The 24,616-nt window shown below is 36.9% G+C and overlaps 1 protein-coding gene across 2 annotated transcripts in view; it reads left to right on the top strand.

Annotated features, from left to right (window-relative positions):
- The window catches only part of NETO2 (neuropilin and tolloid like 2), a gene marked incomplete at both ends in the record, with an annotated part of 66,372 nt that extends 53,525 nt beyond the window's left edge, over positions 1-12,847 (top strand). For both annotated transcript variants that reach the window (XM_082676362.1, XM_082676361.1), the window contains 2 exons: positions 11,009-11,122; positions 12,267-12,847. In XM_082676362.1, the coding sequence (XP_082532488.1) occupies positions 11,009-11,122; positions 12,267-12,847 (695 nt within the window). The remainder of the gene's footprint in view (positions 1-11,008; positions 11,123-12,266) is intronic.
- Between the last annotated feature and the right edge of the window lie 11,769 nt (positions 12,848-24,616).

Here is a 24,616-nt window from a genome sequence, read left to right as displayed (position 1 = left end):
CATATGGTCTGCTGTCTTTCCAGTGCTTTCTTCATCTGATTTATTAAGTTCTTCAACTCCAGAATTTCTGTTTGGTTTTTTTTAGAGTTTCAGTCACTTTGATACAGTATTACCTCTGTTCATTAGTTTATTCCTGAGTACATTGAGCTGCCTTTCTGAGTTTTCTTGTAGCTGGTTGAGTTTCTTTGTGACGGCTAATTTGGATCCTCTGTCAGATCACATTATTTTGATACTTTAAGTTTGGTTTCTGGAGGACTTTCGTTTTCTTTTTGTGATATGGTGTTACCGTGATTCGTCATTGTGCTTGATGAGTTGTTCCTCTGATCGCACATTTGAAGTAACAAAGCTTCCCCCCCCACACTTGATTCTTTTTTTTTTTTTAATATTTATTTATTTAGCCTGCACCGGGTCTTAGTTGCAGCACGCAGGACCCTCGTTGCTGCATGTGGGATCTTTTAGTTGCGGCATGCAGGCTTTTTTGCGGACTTCTTAGTTGAGGCATGCGGACTCCGAGTTGCAGCGTGCATGCAGGATCCAGCTCCCTGACCAGGGATCAAACCCAGGCCTCCTGCATTGGGAGTGCAGAGCCTTACCCACTGGACCCCGCCCCCCACCCCACTTGATTCTAAGGGTTCAACAGTTTAGTAATTTGAGGCCTTTCTTTAGTTTTCCAGTAGGTGGCACTATAACACAAGTTTTTGGTTTCTTTTACTGGAGCTGCCTCCGGTTATACATTTGAGGATCGGCAGTTTGTTCGTTGGCATCTTCTTTATTGTCATCGCTTGTGCCTCCAGGGTTGTTGGTGCCTTGCTGCTGTTGGCATCGCCACCTGGGACACTGGGATTGCGGGCACCTCCAGCACGTCCAGGGTCTACTGAGTTGCAGGCTCTGCTACCATGGGAGTAGGGGGAGGGGAAGAAGGGAGCTGGGGTTGCAGGTCCCAGTAACGTTGGTTCCCTGTGGCTGCAGGTACCACTGCAGCCAGGAGGCGGGTGTTGTATGGCCGCCTCCCCTGCCGCTACCAGGTTCTCTGGGGTTGCAGGCTCAGCCATAGAAACAAAGTGGCAGAGATCACAGGCAGTGACTCTGCTGTTCCCTGAGTGCTGCCTCCTCTTTGTGTTCCAGTCCACCCACCTTTAGATATACAGATGTCTGCAATTCTCCAGCATCTGGTCTATTGGGCAGAGTTGAGTTATGGTTGTTTTACTGGTTGTAGACTGAAGGGGAGAGACAAAGGGAGAACTTGCACCATCATCTTGCTGACGTCACTCCTTTTCTCTGTTTTCTTTTAAAAGCTTTATAGTTTTCACTCTTACATTTAGGACTTTGATCCATTTCATGTTAATTTTTAAATATGGTATAAGATAAGGGCCCAGCTTCATTCTTTTGCATGTGAATATACAGTTTTCCCAGGACCATTTCTTGAAAAGACTGTTCTTTCCCCTTTTAATAGTCTTGTTATCCTTGTCAAAAATCAATTGACTGTATATATGTGAGGGTTTATTTGAGGGGCTCTTTACTCTATTCCGTTGGTCTATTTGTCTGTTCTAATGCCAGTACCACCTGTTTTGATTACTGTAGCTTTGTAGTAAGTTTTGAAATTAGGAAGAGTCTTCCAAATTTGTTCTTTTTCAAGATTGTTTTGACTATTCAGTGTCCTTTGAGATTCCATGAATCTTAGAATAAGTTTTTCTATTCTGCAAAAAATACTTTTGGAATTTTGATGGGAATCACAATGAATCTGTGGATTGCTTTGAGTAGTACTGTCGTCTTAACAATATTAAGTCTTCAATCCATGAACCCAGGATATCTTCCCACTTATTTGTCTTCTTTAATTTCTTTTAGCAACATTTTGTACTTTTCATCGTACATCTTATATCTCCCTGGTTAAATTTATTCCTAAGAATTTTCTTCTTTTCAATGTGTTGTAAATGTTCCATTTGTTCCTTGTTAGTGTGTAGAGATGTAACTAATTTTTGTTGATTTTGTATGCTACAACTTTGCTAAATTAGTTTATGTGCTCTGAATCTGTGTGTGTGTGTGTGTGTGTGTGTGTGTGTGTGTGTGTGTGTGTGTGGTCTTTTAGGGTTTTACTTGTAAGATCATATCATCTGCAAATGGAGATAACTTTATCATTTGGATTTCCAATTTCCAATTTGGATGCTTTTATTTCCTTTTCTTGCCTAATTGTTCTGGCTAGCACTTCTAGTACACTATATTGAATAGAAGTGAAAGTGGACATTTTTGTCTTGTTCCTAATCTTAGGGAGAAAGCTTTCAACCTTTCACCATTGAGTATGATACTAGCTGTGGGGTTTTCATATATAACCTTTATCATGTTGAAGAAGTGTTCTTCTATTCCTACTTTATTGAGTGTTTTTATCATGAAATGGTGTTCAGTTTTGTCAAATGCTTTTTCTGATTCACTTGAGATGATCATGTGGATTTTTCCCCTTCATTCTGTTATTGCAGTGTATTACATTGATTGATTTTTGTATGTTGAACCATCCTTATGTCCCACTTGGTTATCATATTAAAATGTTGCTGAATTCAGTGCCAGTATTTTGTTGAATATTTTTGCATTGATATTCATAAGGGATATTGGTCTACAGTTTTATTTTCTTCTAGTATCTTTGTCTGGCTTTGATATCAGAGTAATGCTGGCCAATAAGTGAGTAAGAAGTGATCTCTCCTCCAACTTTTTGGAAGAGTTTGAGGATTGGTGTTAATTTTTCTAATGTGTTTGGTAGAATTCACCAGAGAAGCCATCTGGTCCAGGACTTTTCTTTGTTGAATGGTTTTTGATTACTGATTCAGTCTCCTTGCTAGTTAGAGATCTATTGAGATTTTTTTCTTTTTGTTCAGTTTCAGTAGTTTGTGTGTTTCTAGGAATTTGTCTGTTTCATCTAGGTTAGCCTTTTTTTTTTGGTATACAAATTGTTCTTAGTATTCTTTTCTAATCCTTTGTATATGTGTAAAATGTACACTAATGTCCCAACTTACATGTCTGATTTTAGTAATTTGAGTCTTTTTAATCTCTTTTTTCTCTTTTTCGTAGTCATTGTATCTAAAATCTGCCTATTTTGTTAATCTTTTCAAAGAACCAAGTTTGGTGGTTTTTATTTTCTCTGGTGTCTTTTTTCCTCTGTTTTATTTATCTCTGCTCTAATCTTTATTATTTTAATGCTTCTGACAAAGGCATGGAACTTTTAATTTAGTTTGCTCTTCTTTTTCTAGTTCTTTAAGTTATTGATTTGAGGTCTTTCTCCCTTTTTTTGTCTCCTTTTTTTAATGTAGGCATTTATAGCTATAAATTTCCTTCTTAGCACTGCTTTCGCTGCTTCCTGTAAGTTTTGGTATGTTGTGTTTTCATTTTCATTTGTCTCTAGGTGTTTTCTAATTTCCCTTGTGATATATTCTTTGACCTATTGGTTGGTTAAGAGTGTGTAGTTTATTTTCCACATATTTGTGAATTTTCCAGTTTTCCTTCTATTATTGATTTCTAGTTTCATTTCACTGTTATTGGAAAAGACATTTTGTATTATGACCATCTTTTACAATTAAGATTTTCTTTTTTTTTTTTTGGCCTAACATATGGTCTGTCCTGGAGAATGTTCAATGCGCACTTGAGAAAAATATATTCTGTTGTTGTTGGGTGGGGTTTTCTATACATGTCTGTTAGGTCCAATTGGTTTATAGTATTGTTCAAGTCCTTTATTTCCTTACTGGCCTTTTTTTTTTTTGGCCATCCTGCTTGGCTTGTGGGATCTTAGTTCCCCAACCAGGGATTGAACCCAGGCCCTTGGCAGTGAGAGTGCAGAGTCCTAACCACTGGACCGCCAGGGAATTCCATCCTTATTGATCTTCTGTGTGGTTTTATTCATTATTGAAAGTGGAGTATTGATGTCTCCAACTGTTATCATAGAACTGTCTAATTTTCCCTTAAATTCTAACAATGTTTGCTTCTTATATTTTGGGACTCTGATTTTTGGTCCATATACATTTATAATTATTATATCTTGGTGAATTGACCCTTTTATCAATGTACAGTGTCCTTTGTCACTTGTAACAGTTTTGACTTAAAGTCTGTTTTTGTCTGATAATAGGCATACCTTGTTTTATTGCACGGCACTTTATTGCGTTTTATAGGTACTGTATTTTTCACAAATTGAAGGTTTGTGGCAACCCTGTGTTGAACAAGTCTATTGGCACCATTTTTCTAACATTTGCTCACTTTATTTCTCTCTGTCATGTTTTGATAATTCTCACAATATTTCAAATATTTTCATTATTATTGCATTTGTTATGGTCATCAGTGATCTTTGATGTTACTATTGCAAAAAGACTTGCTCAGATGGTGGTTAGCATTTTTTAGCAATAAAGTGTTTTTTAATTAAGGTATGTACATTGTGTTTTTTAGATATAATGCTACTTGCGCACTTAACAGACTACAGTAAAATGTAAATGTAACTTTTATATGCACTAGGAAACCAAAAAATTCATGTGAGTACTTGAATACCCACTTCATTGTAGTAGCCTGTAGCCAAACCAGCAATATCTCCAACATATGCCTGTATTTGTATCACCAGCCCAGCTCTCTTTTGGTAACTATATGTATGGAATATCTTTCTCCATCCTTTTACTTTCAACTTAATTATGTCTCTGGATCTAAAGTGAATCTCTTATAAAATATCATATAGTTGGATCTTGGTTTTTTTAATCTTTTCTGCTAATCTCTGCCTTTTGAATGGAGAGTTTAATCCATTTACATTTAAAGTAATTACTAATAAGGAAGGACTTCTGCAATTTTGCTGTTTGATTTCTATATGTCTTAACAGTTTTGTTATCCCTTATTTCCTTCATCACAGCCTTCTTTTGTGCTTGGTTGATTTTTGTAGTGACACATTTAGATTTCCTTCTGTGCATATCCTTTAGACATCTTCCTTGTGGTTACAATGGGGATTTTGTTTTTTTCTGATTGCCTAAGTCTTTAAAGGTATCTTTACTGTTTTATGAGCATGTGTGAACTTTTTAGTATTAAAGGATGTTGTAGCTCATGTGTAGACACACTGACCCAGCTTATAGGTGGAGAAACTTTGAGAACAGATTTTAGAATTCTTCCCTTAAACCCTTGGTAATTCAAGTGAACAAATCCTCACAAGGCGAAATGGTTCACTGCTTTTGTCTCTCCTATAAAAGTACAAGTGACTTGTCAGTATTTCCTAATTATTTTGTTGATTTTGCTTATTGTAAGTGCAGATCATATTGCATTAGCTTGACAAAAAACTGCTTTTACACCATCATGTTTTTGACTTGGTTTTGAATGGCCCTTAACTTTAATCTACATTTGGGTAGGGCTGATTAGCCTGTTTAATGGGTTCCTTTCCTCACAGTCATCTCCTATATGAAGAAAACTACCATTTAAAGACTCACCCAGACTTCCTGGATACACTTGCATGTGTATGTTCCCATCACATATATTTGAAAAAATAAGTGGTATATAATATCTATTGTCCTCATGAGACAAATGTTTTAGCTTTTATGTCCTGACTGATGAGTATGGTATAATGATAAGCTATATGATTTTTGCAAATCCAAAGTTAGTAAATATTTCAATATAACAGTAAGATATTATCAGATATTTTTCTTGAGAAATTTGGAAATTACTAATTTTACCCTTTACTTATAATTTCAAAGTATTATATTATTATTCCTTGGATTCTATATTAAAATTGTGGTTGTATGTGACCATATACAGTCTTTACTGTAGCTGAACTCTTCTATCTTTAATTTTAAAGATCTTTTTGAATTGCCAGATGGTCAGTTGGGTTATGAAGTTAATTTTAGCCAACCAGTCTTCCTACCTGCCTTCCATTCATTTATTTAACTTTTACAATATGAAGTGTTTGCTATGAAGATACGAAAATGGATGATACAGTCCCTGTCCTAAAGGATCTTACAGTCACTTAAGTGAGGTGGCATATATGCAAATGAAGTAAATACAGGATTGACTATGACAAAGACCATTTAAGACAGAAAACAAAGTGCTTTCTTATTAAATATCAAAGTTACTTCTAGTGGGCAGCATTGTTTATGAAGCAAGTAGTCCTTGAAGGAAGGTCCTTTGGGTTTATCCTTGAGGGTAGGTAGATTTTAGAAGGTAGAAATGTTAATTGAGGTTATTATTCCAGCAGAGGTACTATAATGAAAAAGGTATAGAATCAGAGTTAATTTGGCCCACAAGAAGTAGTGGAAAGGAGAACAGAGAGAAATGAACTAGGAAAGGTAGATTAAAGCTAGAATTTGAAGACCTTTAAACTAAAGGCTTTATTTAGACAGGCATTGGGGAGTTTTGAAGCATGTTATACTACAAAATGATATAATCAGAGCTGTACTTTTATTGGGGCATGGAGGCTACTTAGGAGGTTACTTCCATGATTGAGGTGGGAAACCAGGAAGGTCTGAACCAAACAAGTGACAGTGAGGAGAAAGAAGAGTTGTGGAGACAGACTCCACAAGGATGCAAAGTGACAGTCACTTTCTGGGGCCCGACTGACTTGGAAAATGAAAACTGAATGGATAAAAGAAAGTGTTGAGTTATTTTGGGTGTAGTGAATTCCTCGAGCATTGGGAAATGTCAAGAGTTCAGCAGTGGTATTTGCCACAAGTAGACTGTGCTGTTGCTTTTTATCGATCTATAGATATAACCTCAGTTTGTTTCTAAAAATTGTTTTATTTTGAAAACTTTTCAAACTTGAAAAATAAAAAACAACCCTACAAAGGCTGTTTTACTGTTTCAAATAATTCAAATCAGCGCTTGATACAAAGATGCAGTTAGCAAGAAAGCCTTTTAGGCTTCTTACTTTTTTCCTCAGTACATTTACTCCCAACATCTGTACTACCCATGCTGCCCAGTACAGGGTCCATCAGCCACATGTAGCTGGTGAGCACTTAACAATGCAGCCAGTCTACATTGAAATGTGCTATAATTACAAAAATAGATCCCAGATTTCAAAGACTTGGTATGAAATAAAGAATGTAAAATATCTCATTAATAATGTTTTATATTGATTACATGTTAAAATGATACCATTTTGGATATTGTTTCAGGGCTCCCCAACACCATCCACATGATAGGTGATTTGCTAGGACCAACATACATTCGTCCTAACAGCTAAGATTATTACAGTGAAAGGATCAGTAAGGGAAAAAGATTGTCTGAATCTGGAGAAGTCCTTTCACAGGCTTCATTATGCTCTCTCCTTCCCAAGTGGGGCACACTGAGTATGTTCATTTCCCCAGCAACCAGAAAATGCAGTAATATGTAAAATGTTTCTGCCCAGAAAAGCCCATTTAGAGATTCAGCACCCAAGGTTTTATATTGGGGGCTGTTCACATCGGCACTGTCTGCCTTGCATATACCGAAATTCTAGATTCACAGAAGGAAAGCAAGTATTTGGCATAGATGACATTGTTAACACAAACTCTAGGCACCGTGAACCACCTTATCAGTCAGGTAATAGAGGAAAGCCAAGTTCCCAGATGCCAGCTAAGGGCCAGCCTTGCACACGGACCCTTCTAAAGGTAGCAGCCTTGGTCCTGCTGCATTAACTTTTTGCACAGATATATTAGGTTAAGTAAACTATCAGCAGAATTAATTCCACCAGTTTATTTTTAAAGACTTTTAAATATGGCTACTTGTTCACATTCTTAACTCACATTATATTTATTTTGGCAGTGGTCTAAACTTATATGTAAAATTCTTCTCTAACGTGTTTTAGCTGTTTTCTCTATAAACACTAATGATTTCTCTTTAATACAAATCTGATAAGTAAACAGGTGACAAGCCTCCTTCAAGTGATATCTTTACACTAGTCACTAAAGGTCAGACTAATTGAAGGCTGCAGTAGACTTAGCTCCATATCCTAAATGTAGCTTTTATTACTCAAGAAGAAAAAGAAAACCTCCCCTCCAAAAAAAGTGTGTGATCAAAATAAAGGATTTTGTGAATTTTTATAAAACAAAAGTCCCAGTTTAAGAATGTCCATTTGATAAGCACATTTGAGAGCTCCAAACAGTACATTTTTACATGCTTATCATTAATTCAAATTGTTAAACTCTTTTGTTCTCTAAAATGTTAATGATTTGTAATTATTATTAATCCATCCATGAAAATATTTCTGAGGAGGTTTATATAAATGGACTAATTCTGCATGAGAGATTCACTTCATTTCTACTCATTGTAGATTGCAGATGTGACTAAAATAGTATAACTTGGCTAAAATGAATGATATAGAATAGCAACCAGGATATGTTTGACTTCTTTCCAAGCACTGAATACTAATATATACCTCACTCTTTAAGAAAGGGAATGGTTTTAGGAAAGTAATTTCCAGGACTAGAACTGTGAAAGCAGCAGAAGATATTTTTGTTAGAATAAATCCATAGTGTGATTTTCAGTGACTTACTGCCCTACGGGTCCCCTGCAGACCTAATTGAAGGAGAGAACCATCTTTCACAATCATTGACACATCTCATCAGAAGTAGAGGGAAGCTAAAATCCTAACCCCCTCTTCTCTCCCACACCATGACCCATAGTGAGTAAAGGGGAAAGGAGAAAGTCCTCAGGCTTTAAGTAGAGAGTAGTTCATAACAGCAGTATTTTTGCTGTTATCTTTGTCCCTTATTTATAAAGACTTATAATTCAGCCATTTTATATAGTTTTGAATTGAAGCATGTCATTAGCAACCCATGTCAATAACTCATACATTGATTCTCATTATAAACAGCTATGCTTGTCCTTTGAAAATCCATAAAGCTTAATACATTTGTAATTTTAAATATACTTCACATTTCTACAAAACGAAATCTGACAATATCAGTGCTGCTCTCTAATTGCTTTAAATAATGTGGAGAACAGTTATAAAGAACTCTATGGGGGCTTCCCTGGTGGCGCAGTGGTTGAGAGTCTGCCTGCCGATGCAGGGGACACGGGTTCGTGCCCCTGTCCGGGAAGATCCCACATGCCGCGGAGCAGCTGGGCCCGTGAGCCATGGCCGCTGAGCCTGCGCATCCGGAGCCGGGGCTCCGCAACGGGAGAGGCCACAACAGTGAGAGGCCCGCGTACCGGAAAAAAAAAAAAAAAAAGAACTCTATGATAAAAAACTAAGGGTATTTTCCACTCACTGTTCAATCAATAAGAAACACTGCAGAAAACCTGTCTTTTTTGCCACTTTTGGAACTATGAAGAGCCATCAAAGTACTGTCAGATAATGTTCTGCTGATAAACGTTAAGAGCTGATGATAGTTTCACTCAGAAAATCAGAATACCTAGAAGCCACAGTGCTGTTTATAACTTCACTCACCCTGTCTTGAAAATAGCTTCTCTTCCCTGTATCCCCATTTGTGAACTGGATAAAATAGGTAAAATAAGAATTCAGCATGTAATATGATATAGTATATAATAGAATTATGTTATGATATATAAACAAAAAACAAAACTCCAGTTTTTAGAAATGAGGAATTCAAAAATGTTATATGTTCTCTAGGACACTTGTTCTATTTTAAAGTACACACATTTGTGTAATATGATTTTGTGATATATATGACACAACAGAAGTGGGTACACTAGCTAATTTTGTACTTGAATAAAATATCACCATACATCTTCCTTGGCTTTTCTATCCTTAATCTAACAGCTTATGTTATGTAACTAATACTTATTGTCCTTATGATGAGCTTTGAGACCATTAAGGTTTTTTTAAGAATTATATCAAATATGAAATTCAATGGCATATATTCCATATATCTTTACTGTTTAAAACATTTTTTTTGAAATTCCGAAGAGTGTTTTTTTTCCTTTTTGTCTGTGGTAATCCATTCATCCATCAACAGACATTTGGGTTGCTTTAACCTTTTGGCTCTTGTGTATAATGCTGCTATGAACAGCAAGTATCTGTTCGAGTCTCTGCCTTCAATTCTTAAGAGTATATACCTAGAAGGAGAATTGCTGGAGCTTATGGTAACCTATATGAATTTTTGAGGAACTGCCATACTATTTACCACAGCAGCTGCACCATTTTACATTTCTACCAGCAATGCACAAGGGTTCAGTGTCTCCACGTCTTTGCTAACATTTTCTTTTAACATTTTGAAAAAATGTACCAGGCTATGGCGCAGTGGTTGAGAATCCACCTGCCAGTACAGGGGACATGGGTTCGAGCCCTGGTCTGGGAAGATCCCACATGCCATGGAGCAACTAAGCCCGTGCGCCACAACTACTGAGCCTGCGCTCTATAGCCTGCAAGCCACAACTACTGAGCCCACAGGCCGCAGCTACTGAAGCCTGAGCGCCTAGAGCCCGTGCTCCACAAGAGAAGCCACCAAAATGAGAAGCCCGCACACCGCAAAGAAGAGTAGCCCCCGCTCGCCACAGCTAGATAAAGCCCATGCACAGCAACAAAGACCCAACACAGCCAAAAAAAAATATATATATATATATATACCGGGCTATATACTAGTTTCATAAGAACCATGGGAAATACAGTTGACCCCTGAGTAACAGAGGTTTGAACTGTGCAAGTCCACTTATACATGGATTTTTTTCAGTAGCAAATACTACAGTACTACATGATCTATGGTTGGTTGAATCCACAGATGAGGAACTGGATATGGAGAGGCCTACTATGGGACATGAGCATCTGCACGTTTTGGTGTCTGCAGCGGGTCCTGGAACCAAGCCCCCTCAGATACCAAGGGATGACCGTATATTCATATTGTCATTACACTAAAAACAGTCTTTTGGTGCCAAAACTAAGTTCAGGTTTACATGAGTCAGCAACAGAGAATATTGGCCTTTGTCTTATTGTTTGTGTAGTACAGAGTGTGTTCACAAAAAAGCCTTTGAGGTAAGATATTGACTTTATAAGAGTAAATGTAAAATAAATCAGGATGAGTTGTAATCTGTATGCTTTCAGTTCTTAGCAACAAAGTTTCCTTTTTTCCTACAGCTCCCTGCACAGGCAGCACTTTCTTTTGCCATAGCAACATGTGCATCAATAATTCTTTAGTCTGTAATGGGGTTCAAAACTGTGCATACCCTTGGGATGAAAATCATTGTAAAGGTGAGTCTATTGGCAAAGGCCAGCCTTTTTGAGAGAGGAGTGTCCATTGCCTTTCATTAAGAAAAAATTAAAATGTCTTTTTCTACAACTGTGCTTGGCATAACTGCTTTGGCTGGAATAAACACATATAAAATAAATGTTCTCCTTAATGGATCATAGACTTCTGGGATGTGGTAAAAGTGAAGAAAAATATTTATTCTCACCAAAAGCATTTTTTTTATAGACTATGTTTTTTACCTTAAAGTTGTTCAAAAGTCAATCATGGTATTTCCTGCCCTTATTTTCTTGGTCATTTCTATTGTAAAGATACCTTATTCTCATAATAATTTAGATTGTAACCTAGAGTATTCTTATTTTTTAAATTAAATGAAAATACTATTTAATAAAAATCAACTGATGGATTCAGTCTTTTACATTTACAATGTAAAAACAGAATCATTATAAGGACTGCTTTTTTTATTCCATGAATTTCCTACACTATATTTCCAGTATATACTCCCTGGAAGATAAATATGGCTTGTGGTAATACTAGTTGAATGTCTACAAACTGGTTATCAAATCACTGTTTCAGTACTAAAGTTTATCTCCCTTTTATTCTCCCAAGAGTTCAATAAATATCTTACTATGGAAAGTTAATGTAATCTGATATGGGTATCTGAAGTACTTGAGAGAAAGTATTTTCAGGTAATCATTCAAAAACAGTAGACCATGATAACATACCTGAGTGGGTTAGTCAGATCATTCTCTTGCTTATGGCCATCAGTAGAAATACTATGGGTATACTCAAAACTACCATAGAACAGAAAGCTAAACTTGATAGAACAAGGGTATTTTGTTTTGGTGTTTTCTGTATTCATGTATTACTTTGATCTGCAAGCTATGTATTCACGTACCTTCTGAGTAAAGAACCAAGTCCTTTTCCTTTTTAGTAGTCTGTCTAGCTGCGTTATGATTGGTTAGTTTAACCAGAAGTCGTAATGGGATTATTTTGTTTTAAAACCTAATTTTAAATTGCATTTTCTGTGTTGTATTTGAAAAAAAATACAGAAGTGTTCTGCTTTACTTAAAAATACTTTACCAATTTGTGACAGGACTCATGAACAAATTTTAAAAGCCTCATCGTTTTTCTTTCTCTTTTCTGCAGAAAAGAAAAAAGCAGGACTGTTTGAACAAATCACTAAAACTCACGGAACAATTATTGGCATTACGTCAGGGATTGTCTTGGTCCTTCTCATTATTTCTATTTTAGTACAAGTGAAACAGCCTCGAAAAAAGGTCATGGCTTGCAAAACTGCTTTTAATAAAACTGGATTCCAAGAAGTGTTTGATCCTCCTCATTATGAACTGTTTTCACTGAGAGACAAGGAGATGTCTGCGGACCTGGCCGACCTGTCGGAGGAACTGGACAGCTACCAGAAGGCGCGGTGCTCCTCCACGGCGTCGCGGTGCATCCACGACCATCACTGTGGATCGCAGGCACCCAGCATCAAACAAAGCAGGACCAACCTCAGTTCCATGGAACTTCCCTTCCGAAATGATTTTGCACAACCGCAGCCAATGAAAACATTTAATAGCACCTTCAAAAAGAGTAGCTACACTTTCAAGCAGGCACACGAGTGCCCTGAACAGGCCCTAGAAGACAGAGTAATGGAAGAGATTCCCTGTGAAATTTATGTCAGAGGGCGGGAAGATTCTGCACAAGCATCCATATCCATCGATTTTTAATCTTCTACTGAAGGTGACATTAATTATTAAGTATGTACGTATGTAGCCTACAGAGCACCCATACTGTTTTCAGCAGCCACCCCTTTTCTCCTGTCAGAGCCAGGAAGATCTTCATTTCCCATTAACCTAATGTAATGGTGAAGTTTTTATTATCTCAGGCAGTCTATATATGTTAACCCAACCTGGGAACTTATTCCATTCAGTAAAAAACAAAAAATAAGCCTCTATTGCTCAGTGTCCTACAAACAAAGCACCAGTTACATAGTAGCATTTGGAGAGATGAGGGGTGGTGTTGCGCCAGGCTCAGCTGCCTGCGGGTCTTAGCAGCAGGAAGACCGCTCCTGATTGATACAGCTCTGTCAATGTTTTGATCCCACAATAAGTTTAAAAGTAAGATTTTTCTTCACATTCCTTTTATTTTTTTCTTTTCTCTAAATTTAATTTTTTTTATAAGCCAGTAATTTTACCCTTTCAGTTTCTTATATAAGTGGTTCATGTATCACATGTATTTCAATATAGGCATTTGTTCTAGAATTTGTCAAAATATAACTAGTTACTGTGATAAGTGCCAATTAAGACACAGAGTTGTGTTTTGTCCATCTTTCTTCTTGACTAGTTTCTATACTGCTGCCTTTTAATTACTGGATCCTTAGTCTTTATTTTCTGTGATATGATTTAGCACCTTTAAGTCATATTTTGTCTTAGTTATACGAAAAAGTTTCATAATCCTGGGATGTATGCACCATTGCCAGTTATACATAAAAACTTGACATAGATTAAAATTTTTAGAAATGCTTTGAAATTTCCCAAGTTTTATTACATTCAGTGATAGCACATTCATTCCTGTGAGCAAAAAGTCATTTAATGCATTTGGGGGGAGGCCTATCATTATATTTATTTCCAGTGTTTCTCATTACTAGATCTGTGTTTTGTATTATTTTTATAAAAAGATTATTTCACTCCCTTTGTATTGGTTTATCTTGTAGGATATGGTAACCAAGGTTGTTTGAGAGTTAAAGGAAAATGCCTAAGAAACTGTATAAGCCTTTAAATTGCTTCTTACTTGGGACAGTACGTTTTTCTAGTTCTTACCAAGAATAACAATTTCCACTTTTTTTTAAACTGCACTTTTGACCTTATTTTTTTTTAATGGTATATAAACAATAATTTATAAACATGATATAAAAACTCATTGTGTTTTTTTAGACTTTTGATATTATTTGATACTGTACAAACTTTATTAAATCAAGATTAAAGAGCTACATGGCAGATTTCTTTCAATGTTTGCGTTAGTGACTTTGTATACAAATACGCTGTGATGGAACTGTACACTATAACTTATTGTAAAGACCTTGGTAATGTGTACATAAGCATTTGTTTCCTCTTGTTATTGCATTTAGTTTATGATAAATTTTTCACTGTGTGATATTTATTGTTCTAAATCACCACACAAATCTGATATTAAAATATACATTGTTACATGATTCTTCAATCATGTTATTTATGGCACTGAGATTTTCGATCTTAAGATATATATAGAAAGGAATCCATTTATTGAATTATAACTAAAAGATAAATTCTCATTGTTGATATTTTTTGTAGTTAAATTCTCAATGAAATGAGAAATTAAAGTTTCACTGGATTTCACTGATTTTTTTAAAGTATCACATCTGTATGTTTTCTCAGATTAATGAAAACTGTGACCTTAAACATGATACATGTATAATACTCCTTCAAAATGCTTATTATATCACATTTTTTATTTTTAAAAAAGTATATACCATCCAGAAGATAGGAAAGCCTACAAATAGTATTGTCTTGATTTAAGTTTTTTTAAAGTCAGCATAATTTCCTGTTTTAAAAATATAACTTGGGAAGGTAAAAAGACTTAACGAATGTAGTGTTCAATGAACTAATGAACCAGAGCCAGATTAGGTAGCTAAATTCTTTCAGTAGCTGAAAAGGCATTTTAGTAGGTAACACACCAGACAGTATTTAGTAAATCCTTAATAAAATAATAACTGTGATCTCATTCTTAATGAAAGGAAAATTATCATATTTTCTATGTAAAATTATATCCATTAAAAAAAACTATTAAATCGTCTTTAACATCTATAGTAGAAAATAATACAATATGCTTAACTAGTCACTTGTAACTGTATTTTTTTTTTTTTTTTTTTTTTAGTGGTACACGGGCCTCTCACTGTTGTGGCCCCTCCCGCTGCGGAGCGCAGGCTCCGGATGCGCAGGCCCAGCGGCCACGGCTCACGGGCCCAGCCGCTCCGCGGCATGCGGAATCCTCCCGGACCGGGGCACGAACCCGCTTCCCCTGCATCAGCAGGCGGACCCTCAACCACTGCACCACCAAGGAAGCCCCTGTATTTTTATTTTTGAAATTTGTATCTTGCTGTCTCTTAAAAGGGTATGAAGAGGCCTACAAAATACAAAGCCTTTAAAGAAGACATTTAACATTTAAAAAAGCACAGAAGTACATGATTTCAGGCAACTCAGCAAAGCTTGGACAACAAATTTGATTCTAAATTTTCTTGCTGCTAAAACAAATGAAATCTTTGTTTTTCATGGTAGAAAACTCAAACTTATCTGCAAGAGGCTAGTTTTCTCTTAAACTAAAGAAAGGAGGGTCTTCATATTGACCGACATTTCCTCATAATTTAAAGAAAATGCAAAATACAGAGAGAGGCCATAATGGTAAATCTTAACCCAGTGAAGACACATCATCTCAGTGTAGGCTAGGAACTAAAGAACCAGACGATCAATAGCTAAGCTAGCCTGAGACTGGCTTATTATTTTATGCTATTTTGAATTTTATTTTATTTTTTTATACAGCAGGTTCTTATCAGTTATCTATTTTATGCACATCAGTGTATACATGTCAATCCCAATTTCCCAGTTCATCACACCACACCACCACCCCCTCCACTTTCCCACTTTGGTGTCCATATGTTAGTTCTCTACACCTGTGAGACTGGCTTATTATTATTCATTGAACTATAGGTGGGTATTAGATCTCATTTATTTCTTAGTTAAACATTTGGCAGTATATGATATGAAGAGAAGAGAATGAAACTAATAAATTTTAGGCATTATTTCCAGAATAATGCTAATTGCTGTATATATAGTCTTTCATCTTTGAGGTAATGAGAAAACTTTGCAAATTGTTTACTAATGTGAAAGCCATAAATTTTAGTAATTTAAGAAGAAATTTAGCCATCTTGTGGAAGTTATTACACCCTTCACAGAGAATATAATACCCAGTGTTAAACATAGAACAAAAAAGGCAAATCTGGAGGAGAGAATATCTTCAATTCAGAAGCAGCATTAGGTGCACTTGTACAGCACTGTCATTTGTGACACCATTGATCCCAAATTTAACACAAGGTATTAATCCTCAAGTGCCCTCAAATTTCAGGAAACCTACTAATCCCAACATCTGAAGTGTGTAGGAATAAAGTATGATGTACCTTTTGTGAGGGGAGATGTTCACCCCAAAGGTTTAACAAAAAGCAAAGGATTTTCCACATTTCAAATCACAAAAGAGATCAAAAACACTCCTTTTATTTTGACTTGTTAATAGCTTGTGTCAGTGTCTTTGTCACTTTTCATATGATTATTAGGCATTAAAAGAACCTCCTAAATGCCTGAACATTTTTATAGTTCTGCTATTGTCTGGTGAGGACGCTTCCTTGTTTCAGGAGTGTGTCAACTGATGAACAGGATAGGAAAAGCCTAGTTGTGACTACAGGAATAATTCTCAATCAGAGAAGAGTATGCTCTCTTACAAAATGGTGTCTGCTGTATTGTTCATGATCAGAAGGAACCTTGAGATTTTGGTTTTTTTGAAGATACAAGAAAGATTATCTGCTCCAACTTTATTAATGAGAAGACTGAAGCACAGAGAAGAGAATGCAGTGCCCACATCTCAGAGCTAGTCCAGCGCCCTTTCCTTGCTTTCTGCTCTCTCCCTGCTTTAGCTGGCTATATGTTTTAAAAGCCACTCTAAACAGCAGCCCAGATGTTTCATGTAAGGCTGTCAGTTATTCTGATTTAAAATGTAATTTATTCTACAACAATTTCTTTCAAAGCATTATATTTTACTCTTTTTTTTCCTTATGTAACACTTTGTTATTCTACAATTTTGTTGCCACGATTTCTTGGCACCTGCAAATTCTACAAGACAATTACTGTGAATTCTTAATAAACAACGTTTGTTAACAATTTATATCCTTGACACTGGACAGAAAGAGCTTTCAGTGTTTTGCTTTTGTGATCTTTTTTAAATCTAAAGGGGAAAACTTATACTCTAGAAATTAAAACACTTGTGTGTGCTGTATCTCTTGAATTTGGAGAATGATTTGAGTTCTGAGCTAAATAATATGACAAGCTGACCTTGGATATCTTTTTTTTAGCTTTCTGCAAAATCAGTTGTCCATGTTTTATATACCTCTACTAATAACAAACTCGTAATTCTGAATTTGCTTTTTTTAAAGCAACTTTTCCATATATTTCTGTGATTGGTTTAATGACTACAAAAGCCCAGGAAGCTAATGACTGGGGTGCATGTTTAGTATGTACTGTCTTGAGTATATTCTTTTGAAGCAATGATTTTTCTTTTAGAGGTGAACTTCCAGACCATATAAGACTTCTCATATGCTTAATACTCGATTTGATATATCACAGTAAAGAATTTGACCCTTGAACTGGGAATAAAACTTGTGTTTTGATTTCCTTGCTTGCCTCAATTTCCAAAGTCTCTAGAATTCGCAAAGAATCCTAAATTCCTTCCCAGGCAAAGTTGGCATTTCCTATCTGGTCACTTCCAAACTAAAATAATCATAGTTACGATAAAAAATAAAAGCTTCCTCAGGCTATTACACCATTTTAAGTTTTCAAATAAATCTTCAAGTGAGGAACTTAAAAAAAAAAAAAAAAGAACAAGATGGTCTTAGGTTGCCTGCAGTATCCAGGCTGCTGCCTCTGGTCACTGAAGTGGCCCTGAGATCTTCCACAGAGTGGGCTGTCAGAACACGTTGTCCTTTTGAGGTACACAGCCAAGCTTAGTAAGGGTGGGTGGGTAGACCTCATGAAAGGTGTATCCTGAGGAGAAAGCAAAGAAAGCCAAAAACTCTTGAGTCTTTCAGTCACACAGATCAAGGAGCAAAAGGAGAAGAAAAGAAAGGTAGCTACCACTGGTCTGTCTCCGCAAATAGTTACAGAGCAATTTTACTTTTTGTGTTATTTAGGATCAAGAAATAGCTTTTATCTAAAAGTGGTCTCACCCTCCAAGCTTTGTCATACTCTGTAACATCTGGTGCTAGCAGGCCACTTGAGCCGGTACCTTCTTTATTGAAACATTTTGAGTACCTGCTGATTGCTAGAAGGAATTTCCATCAAAAAATCTAGGTTTTGAACATGCTTTTCAAATCTTGTTCTATTCTTCCATTGATGACATTGTCTAGGATTTGTATTAAGCTTTGTATTAAGTGGTGTTTCAGAGAAGCATTCACAAATTTTGAACCCAAAAATAGTCATGTGAATCGTAGGGGAGTTTTCTCTACCTTTGAGTAACTATCAGTCTGTTACGTGTAACGCCTCAGGAGACAATTTAGCTCTGAAAATGTGCACAAGTAACTTGCTGCAACTGACTCAAATATGTGGCCTCTGCCTGTCACATTCAGCGTCTGAAGGTAACCTTACTTTCTCAGTCATTAGTTTTTAATATAAAAAAAGAAAGAATAACGCTTTAAATAAGTGGTAGGAGGCTTCCAAGATGGCTCCCAGCAATTCCTACCTCCCAGTATTCACAATCCTCTATCATCCCCTGACCTTGAATGTGAGCTGGACCTAGTGACCTGCTTCTAATGAACAGAACACGGCAAAAAGGACACGTCTCTCCTGAGACTAGGTGACAGAAAGACTCTGTCTTCTATCTGGCTCACTATTACTCTTGTGCTTTCCTGCTCTGATGGAAGCCAGTTGCCATGTTCTGAGATGCCCTATGGAGAGGCCTATGTGACAAGAAACCAGGGTTTCCAGGCAACAGCACAGAGGCCCCCAGTACAACCACCTGCAAAGAACTGAATCCTGCCAGCAACACGTGACTGGGTCTGGAAGAGGTTCCTCCCCCCACTGGAGCCATGAGATGACCACAGACAACACCTTGATTATAGTTTGTGAGGGACCTTGAGCCACACCCAGATTACTGACTCAGAAACCCAAGATAGTATATGTTGCATTAAGCTGCTAAACTTAGGGGTAATTTGTTATGCAGCCATAGATAATACGAAGCTAGAAAAGACAGTGGCATGTCCCTGTTTCACTCCTGGGGTAAACGTATTGATGGAATCTAACACGATGTTATATGTTTGCAGAACTATCAGTGCAGTGGGCACATCTTGAACCTGGCAGCATGGAATGAGGAGAGCTAATCTTCCCCTTACATGAGTACCTGTCAGCTATTTTAGCCTCCCCAGCCACAAATAAAGACACTTAACTAAATCCGTTCTCTCTCAAGTATGGCAAAAGATACTGAAATTTGATTCTGCATTTGAAATGTAAATAAGATTACAATTAAATCCTAACTCTCTAATAGTGCCCCTTTTAAATCACTTATCAAGTCTCCTTTGAGTAAGATAAAATTATCTTAAAATGAATAAAGGATAAAATTCTATTCAAATTCTATATAGTATTCCCATAATTCAGTCAAAATCTTTCATATTTCCAATCACACTAACACCCAGTTTCCTAGACTGCAGAGCTAGTTATAACTCTATCATTACTCCACTTGAAAAGGTGATTCTTGGGAAAGCTGATTAAGAAAGCAATAGAGCACACCCCCACCCGCAAAAAAAAGAAGGTTGAGGGGACTGCACTGAGAAATACAAATCTTTCATGTCCAGAACCACTCTACCCCCAAAATGAGAAATGTAGCCAAAACATTTCAATACAGAGATTTTTCTGTTGTGATGAAAAATAATAGATTTCCTGGAAGAGAATGCTCTTTTTTCCTTTTTTTTTTTTTTTTTTTTTTGCTTTGCTTTGCTTTGCCTTGGTTCGCTTTGCTCTGCTTTGGTCAAAATGATCGAAAAACCAACTCTGCAGTTTTTTTTTCTGAAATTGTTTTCAGCAGCTGACTGACAGCCACAGCTACCTGCTACAAAGATAAACTGTATCTTTCATTGTATCTGTGTACAAATATTTCCTTTGAATTTGAAGCTGCTATTGCTGACATTGTTTTGCCCTGTGGGTAGAACTGTGTCCTAAATCCCTTTCTAATATGAATGCGTCAAACCTTAGCCTCTAGAAGTAGGATAGTACCTGTTGCTTTGGCAGCTCCACCTTAATACCCTGATCTCTGCAAGAGAGGCGCCGAATGAATCTCTAGTCTTCCCATCCTGCCATTTTTAATTGCTAGATGGCAGGCAGTGACTATACTGCTTGAAGCTTTACGTTGTTTTCCTGCGGGATTGGGAGAAGTGCCTGCCTTTCCACTAGGAGCCTTGTGGATAACCTCTCTGTCATTTAAAATAAGCATACCCACACATGCACTGTCCAAAAACTGTCCTCTCGTGCTATCACTACCTTCTTTCATGAGGATCCAGTGTTTTGTTTTGTTTTCCCATTACTCACAAATGTTCACACATTTCTTAAGGAAATTCTACAACACCAAACCAGGTTCTCTGAAGAAACTCCCAAAGTTTGTCTGTGAAAATGAGGGACCTTCCCTGACCAGTGCAGGTCAGTGCTAGGCTGAGAGGTGTACAGAGAAACTGTCTATCAAAAGCTATGTCTTAAAGGATGTGCCAGGGAATGCTTCTGTTTTAAGCTGACACTTTCACCTCTCCACCCTAGAAAAACAACTCGCTTCTCTTCCCCGCATCAGATAAGCAAAGAAAGTGATTGCCCACTTTTTAATTGTAGGTTTACATAAACGCAGAATTCTAGAGCATTGATTTTTTGGGGCCATAATCCACACTTTAACACACTGAGCTGCATTTGGCGGCATGCCAGATGTGTAAAGTTGGAATTTAATGACATTTCAGTAGCAGCCCCAGAATTTAGTACAGTACCACTGTCGAATACTAATGTGCCAGTAGCAAGAAAACAAGAACAGAAACAGCTTCTTTCTCAGGTACCTTTTTTGCCTTTCTTGGAGATGGGGAAACTGAAAGCAATTAACAATTTGGTGGAAACTTCAATCTCATAAAGAAACTCCAGTCAAAAGCAGCCCATGGTAGTCGCTATGTTCGGGGAACTTTATCAGTGAACCAAAGGTAAGTTCATTTTTAATACTTTACAATGTTAATTATACTACCTATATATGAAGTTTGTGTTTTTCCTGAAGATGTTATCAAGCACTTTTACTTTCTGAAAATAATTATGGACATCAGAAGTATTGTGACTGGCATCACCATGTGATAACATCATTTCTGCTTCTTATGACTTACAAAATGGAGTTCCATTTCCTTTTAATTAAAGGGGAGAGTGAGAAAATCTAATTTTGAAAAAATGAATTTTCTTATCCTAGAGAATGGGATTTCTCGAGCTCAGCACTGTTAACATTTCGGGCCGCATGATACTTCATTACAGGGAGACCACTTTGTGTATTGTAGGATGTTTAGCAGTGTCCCTGACCTATACTCCAGTAGCACCACCCCCATTTGTGACAGCCAAAAGTGTCTCCAGATATGGCCAAATGTCCCCTGGAGGGAGGGGTCAGAATCAGCCCAGGTAAGAACCACTGCTATAACGCGATTAAAGGGTTCCCAAAGGGCTTCCCTGGTGGCGCAGTGGTTGAGAATCTGCCTGCCAATGCAGGGGACACGGGTTCGAGCCCTGGTCTGGGAAGATCCCACATGCCGCGGAGCAACTAAGCCCGTGCGCCACAACTACTGAGCCTGCGCGTCTGGAGTCCGTGCTCCGCAACAAGAGAGGCCGCGATAGTGAGAGGCCCGTGCACCGCGATGAAGAGTAGCTCCCGCTCGCCACAACTAGAGAAAGCCCTTGCACAGCAACGAAGACCCAACACAACCAAAAACAAATAAATTAATTTAAACAAAGGGGTTTCCAAAAAAAACACCAACCAAAAGCTGTTGAATTCTATTTTAAAGAAATACTTCAACTACTCAGCCATAAAAAAGAATGAAATTTTGCCATTTGCAATGACACGGATGGACCTGGAAGGTATTATGATTGGTGAAATAAGTCACATAGAGAAAGACAAATACTCTAGGTTATCACTTATATGTGGAATCTAAAAAATAAAGCTACTGAATAGGGACTTCCTTAGTGGCGCAGTGGTTAGGAATCCACCTGCCAATGCAGGGGACACGGGTTTGATCCCTGGTCTGAGAAGATCCCACGTGCCACGGAACAACTAAGCCCATGCTCCACAACTACTGAGCCCATGCGTCACAACTACTGAAGCCTGCACATCTAGAGCCCATGCTCCGCAACAAGAGAAGCCACCACAATGAGAAGCCCATGCACCCCAATGAAGAGTAGCCCCAGAGTGCCACAATTAGAGAAAACCCATGCACAGCAACGAAGACCCAATGCAGCCAAAAATAAATAAATAAATAAAAACTGAATATAACAAAACAGAAACAAGACCCACAGATATAGAGAGCAAACTAGTGGTTACCTGTGGGAAGAGGGATGAGGGAGGGGCATAATAGGGGTAGGGGATTAAGAGGTACAAGCTACTATGTATAAAATAAATAAGCTACAAGAATATATTGTACAGTATAGGGAATATAGCCAATATTTTATAATAACTTTAAATGGAGTATAATCTATAAAAATTTTGAATCACTATGTTGTACACATGAAACTAATATTGTAAATCCACTGTGCTTCAATTCAAAATAAAGAGGGACTTCCCTGGTGGCACAGTGGTTAAGACTCTGCACTCCCAATGCAGGGGGCACAGGTTCGATCCCTGGTCAGGGAACTAGATCCCACATACATGCTGCAACTAAGGAGCCCTCCTGCCACAACTAAGGAGCCAGCAAGCCACAACTAAGGAGCCTGGCTGCCTCAACTAAGTAAATGCAGTTGATTTTTGTGCATTAACTTTATACACAAACTTTCTAAACTTACTTATTCTAGTGGCATTTTATAGATTCCTCTAGATTTTTTATATATGCAAACATAACATCTATGAATAAAAGCAGTTGTACATTATGTATGCATTTTATTTCTTTTTCTTGCCTTGTTACACTGGCTAGGACTGTCAGTATGATGTTAAATAGCAATGGTGAGAGTGGATATCCTTTTATTGTTTTTTTATTGTTATTGTTTTTCATCTCAGGGGAGAAAGCATTTAGTCTTTCACCATTTAGTATTATTTAGGTACACATTTTTCATAGATGCTTTTTATCAAGTTGAGGAAATTCCCTGTTATACCTAGTTTGCTAAGAGATTTTATTTTGTACAGGTGTTGAATTTTATCCAGTACTCTCTCAGCATCTATTGAGGTAATCATATAGTTTTCCTCTTTTTTATATGATAAATGACATTGACTGATTTTTCAAATGTTAAATCAACCTTGCATCCCTGGGATAAATTTACTTGGTTGCAATGTATTACACTTTGTATATACTGCTAGATTTAATTTCTAATACTTGCTAAGAATTTTTTGCATCTACATTTATCAGGAATATTTGTTTGTAAGCCTCATGATATGAGTTGGGAGGTAATTTACTTTCTCCTGCATTTTCTAATTTTGCATAGAATTGGTATTTCATCCTTAAATGTTTGATAAAATTCACCAGTGGAGCCATCTAAGCCTGATATCTTATTTGTCTGAAGATTTTTAATGGGAAATTTATTTTTTTAAATTGAGATAAGGCTGTTTAGTTTTCTGTTTCTTCTTGAGTCCATTCTGGAATGCAAGGAATTTGGGCACTTCATTTAGGTTGTTGATTTTTTAAAAATTTAATTAATTAATTAATTTTTAAATTTTTGGCTGCATTGGGTCTTCGTTGCTGTGCATGGCTTTCTCTAGTTGTGGCGAATGGGGGCTACTCTTCGTTGTGGTGCACAGGCTTCTCCTTGTGGTGGCTTCTCTTGTTGCAGAACACAGGCTCTAGGTGCATGGGCTCAGTAGTTGTGGCACACAGGCTCAGTTGCTCCGCGGCATGTGGGATCTTCCTGGACCAGGGATCGAACCCGTGTCCCCTGCGTTGGCAGGTGGATTCTTAACCACTGCACCACCAGGGAAGCCCTAGGTTGTTGATTTTATTGACATAATATTTTCTTATTATTCTTTAAATATATGTAGAATCTGCTGTGATGTCTCTGCCTTCATTTTTGATAATAGTAATCTGCATCTTTTCTCCTTTTTTTAAAATCAGTCCAGCTGAAATTTACAACTTTACTGATCTTTACCAAGGCCCAGCCTTTGGTTTATTTGATTTTCTCTATTATTTGTCCATTTAAAAAATTTTATTGATTTCTACTTCTGTCGTTTTGTTTTCTTCTTTCTACTTAATTTGGGTTTATTGTTCTTTCTAGCTTCTTAAGGTGGAAGATTTATCATTGGCTTTAGACTTTTCTGTTATTAGCAATGTTTCTATTACTGATTTCTAATTTAATTCTTTTATGGTTAAAAAACACATCCTATATGATCTTTGTCATTTTAATTTATTAAAACTCATTTTATGACCCAGCATATGGTCTCTCTTGGTAAACATTTCATGTGATATTTAAAAGAATATATGTTCTGAAGTTGCATGTAGTATTTTAAAT

This window comes from Grampus griseus (genome assembly GCF_964374135.1).
Source record: "Grampus griseus genome assembly, chromosome: 19".
In the NCBI taxonomy this organism is placed as follows: Eukaryota; Metazoa; Chordata; class Mammalia; order Artiodactyla; family Delphinidae; genus Grampus; species Grampus griseus.
The sequence above is the reverse complement of the archived record's forward strand: the minus strand, read 5'-3'. Positions and strand labels throughout refer to the sequence as shown.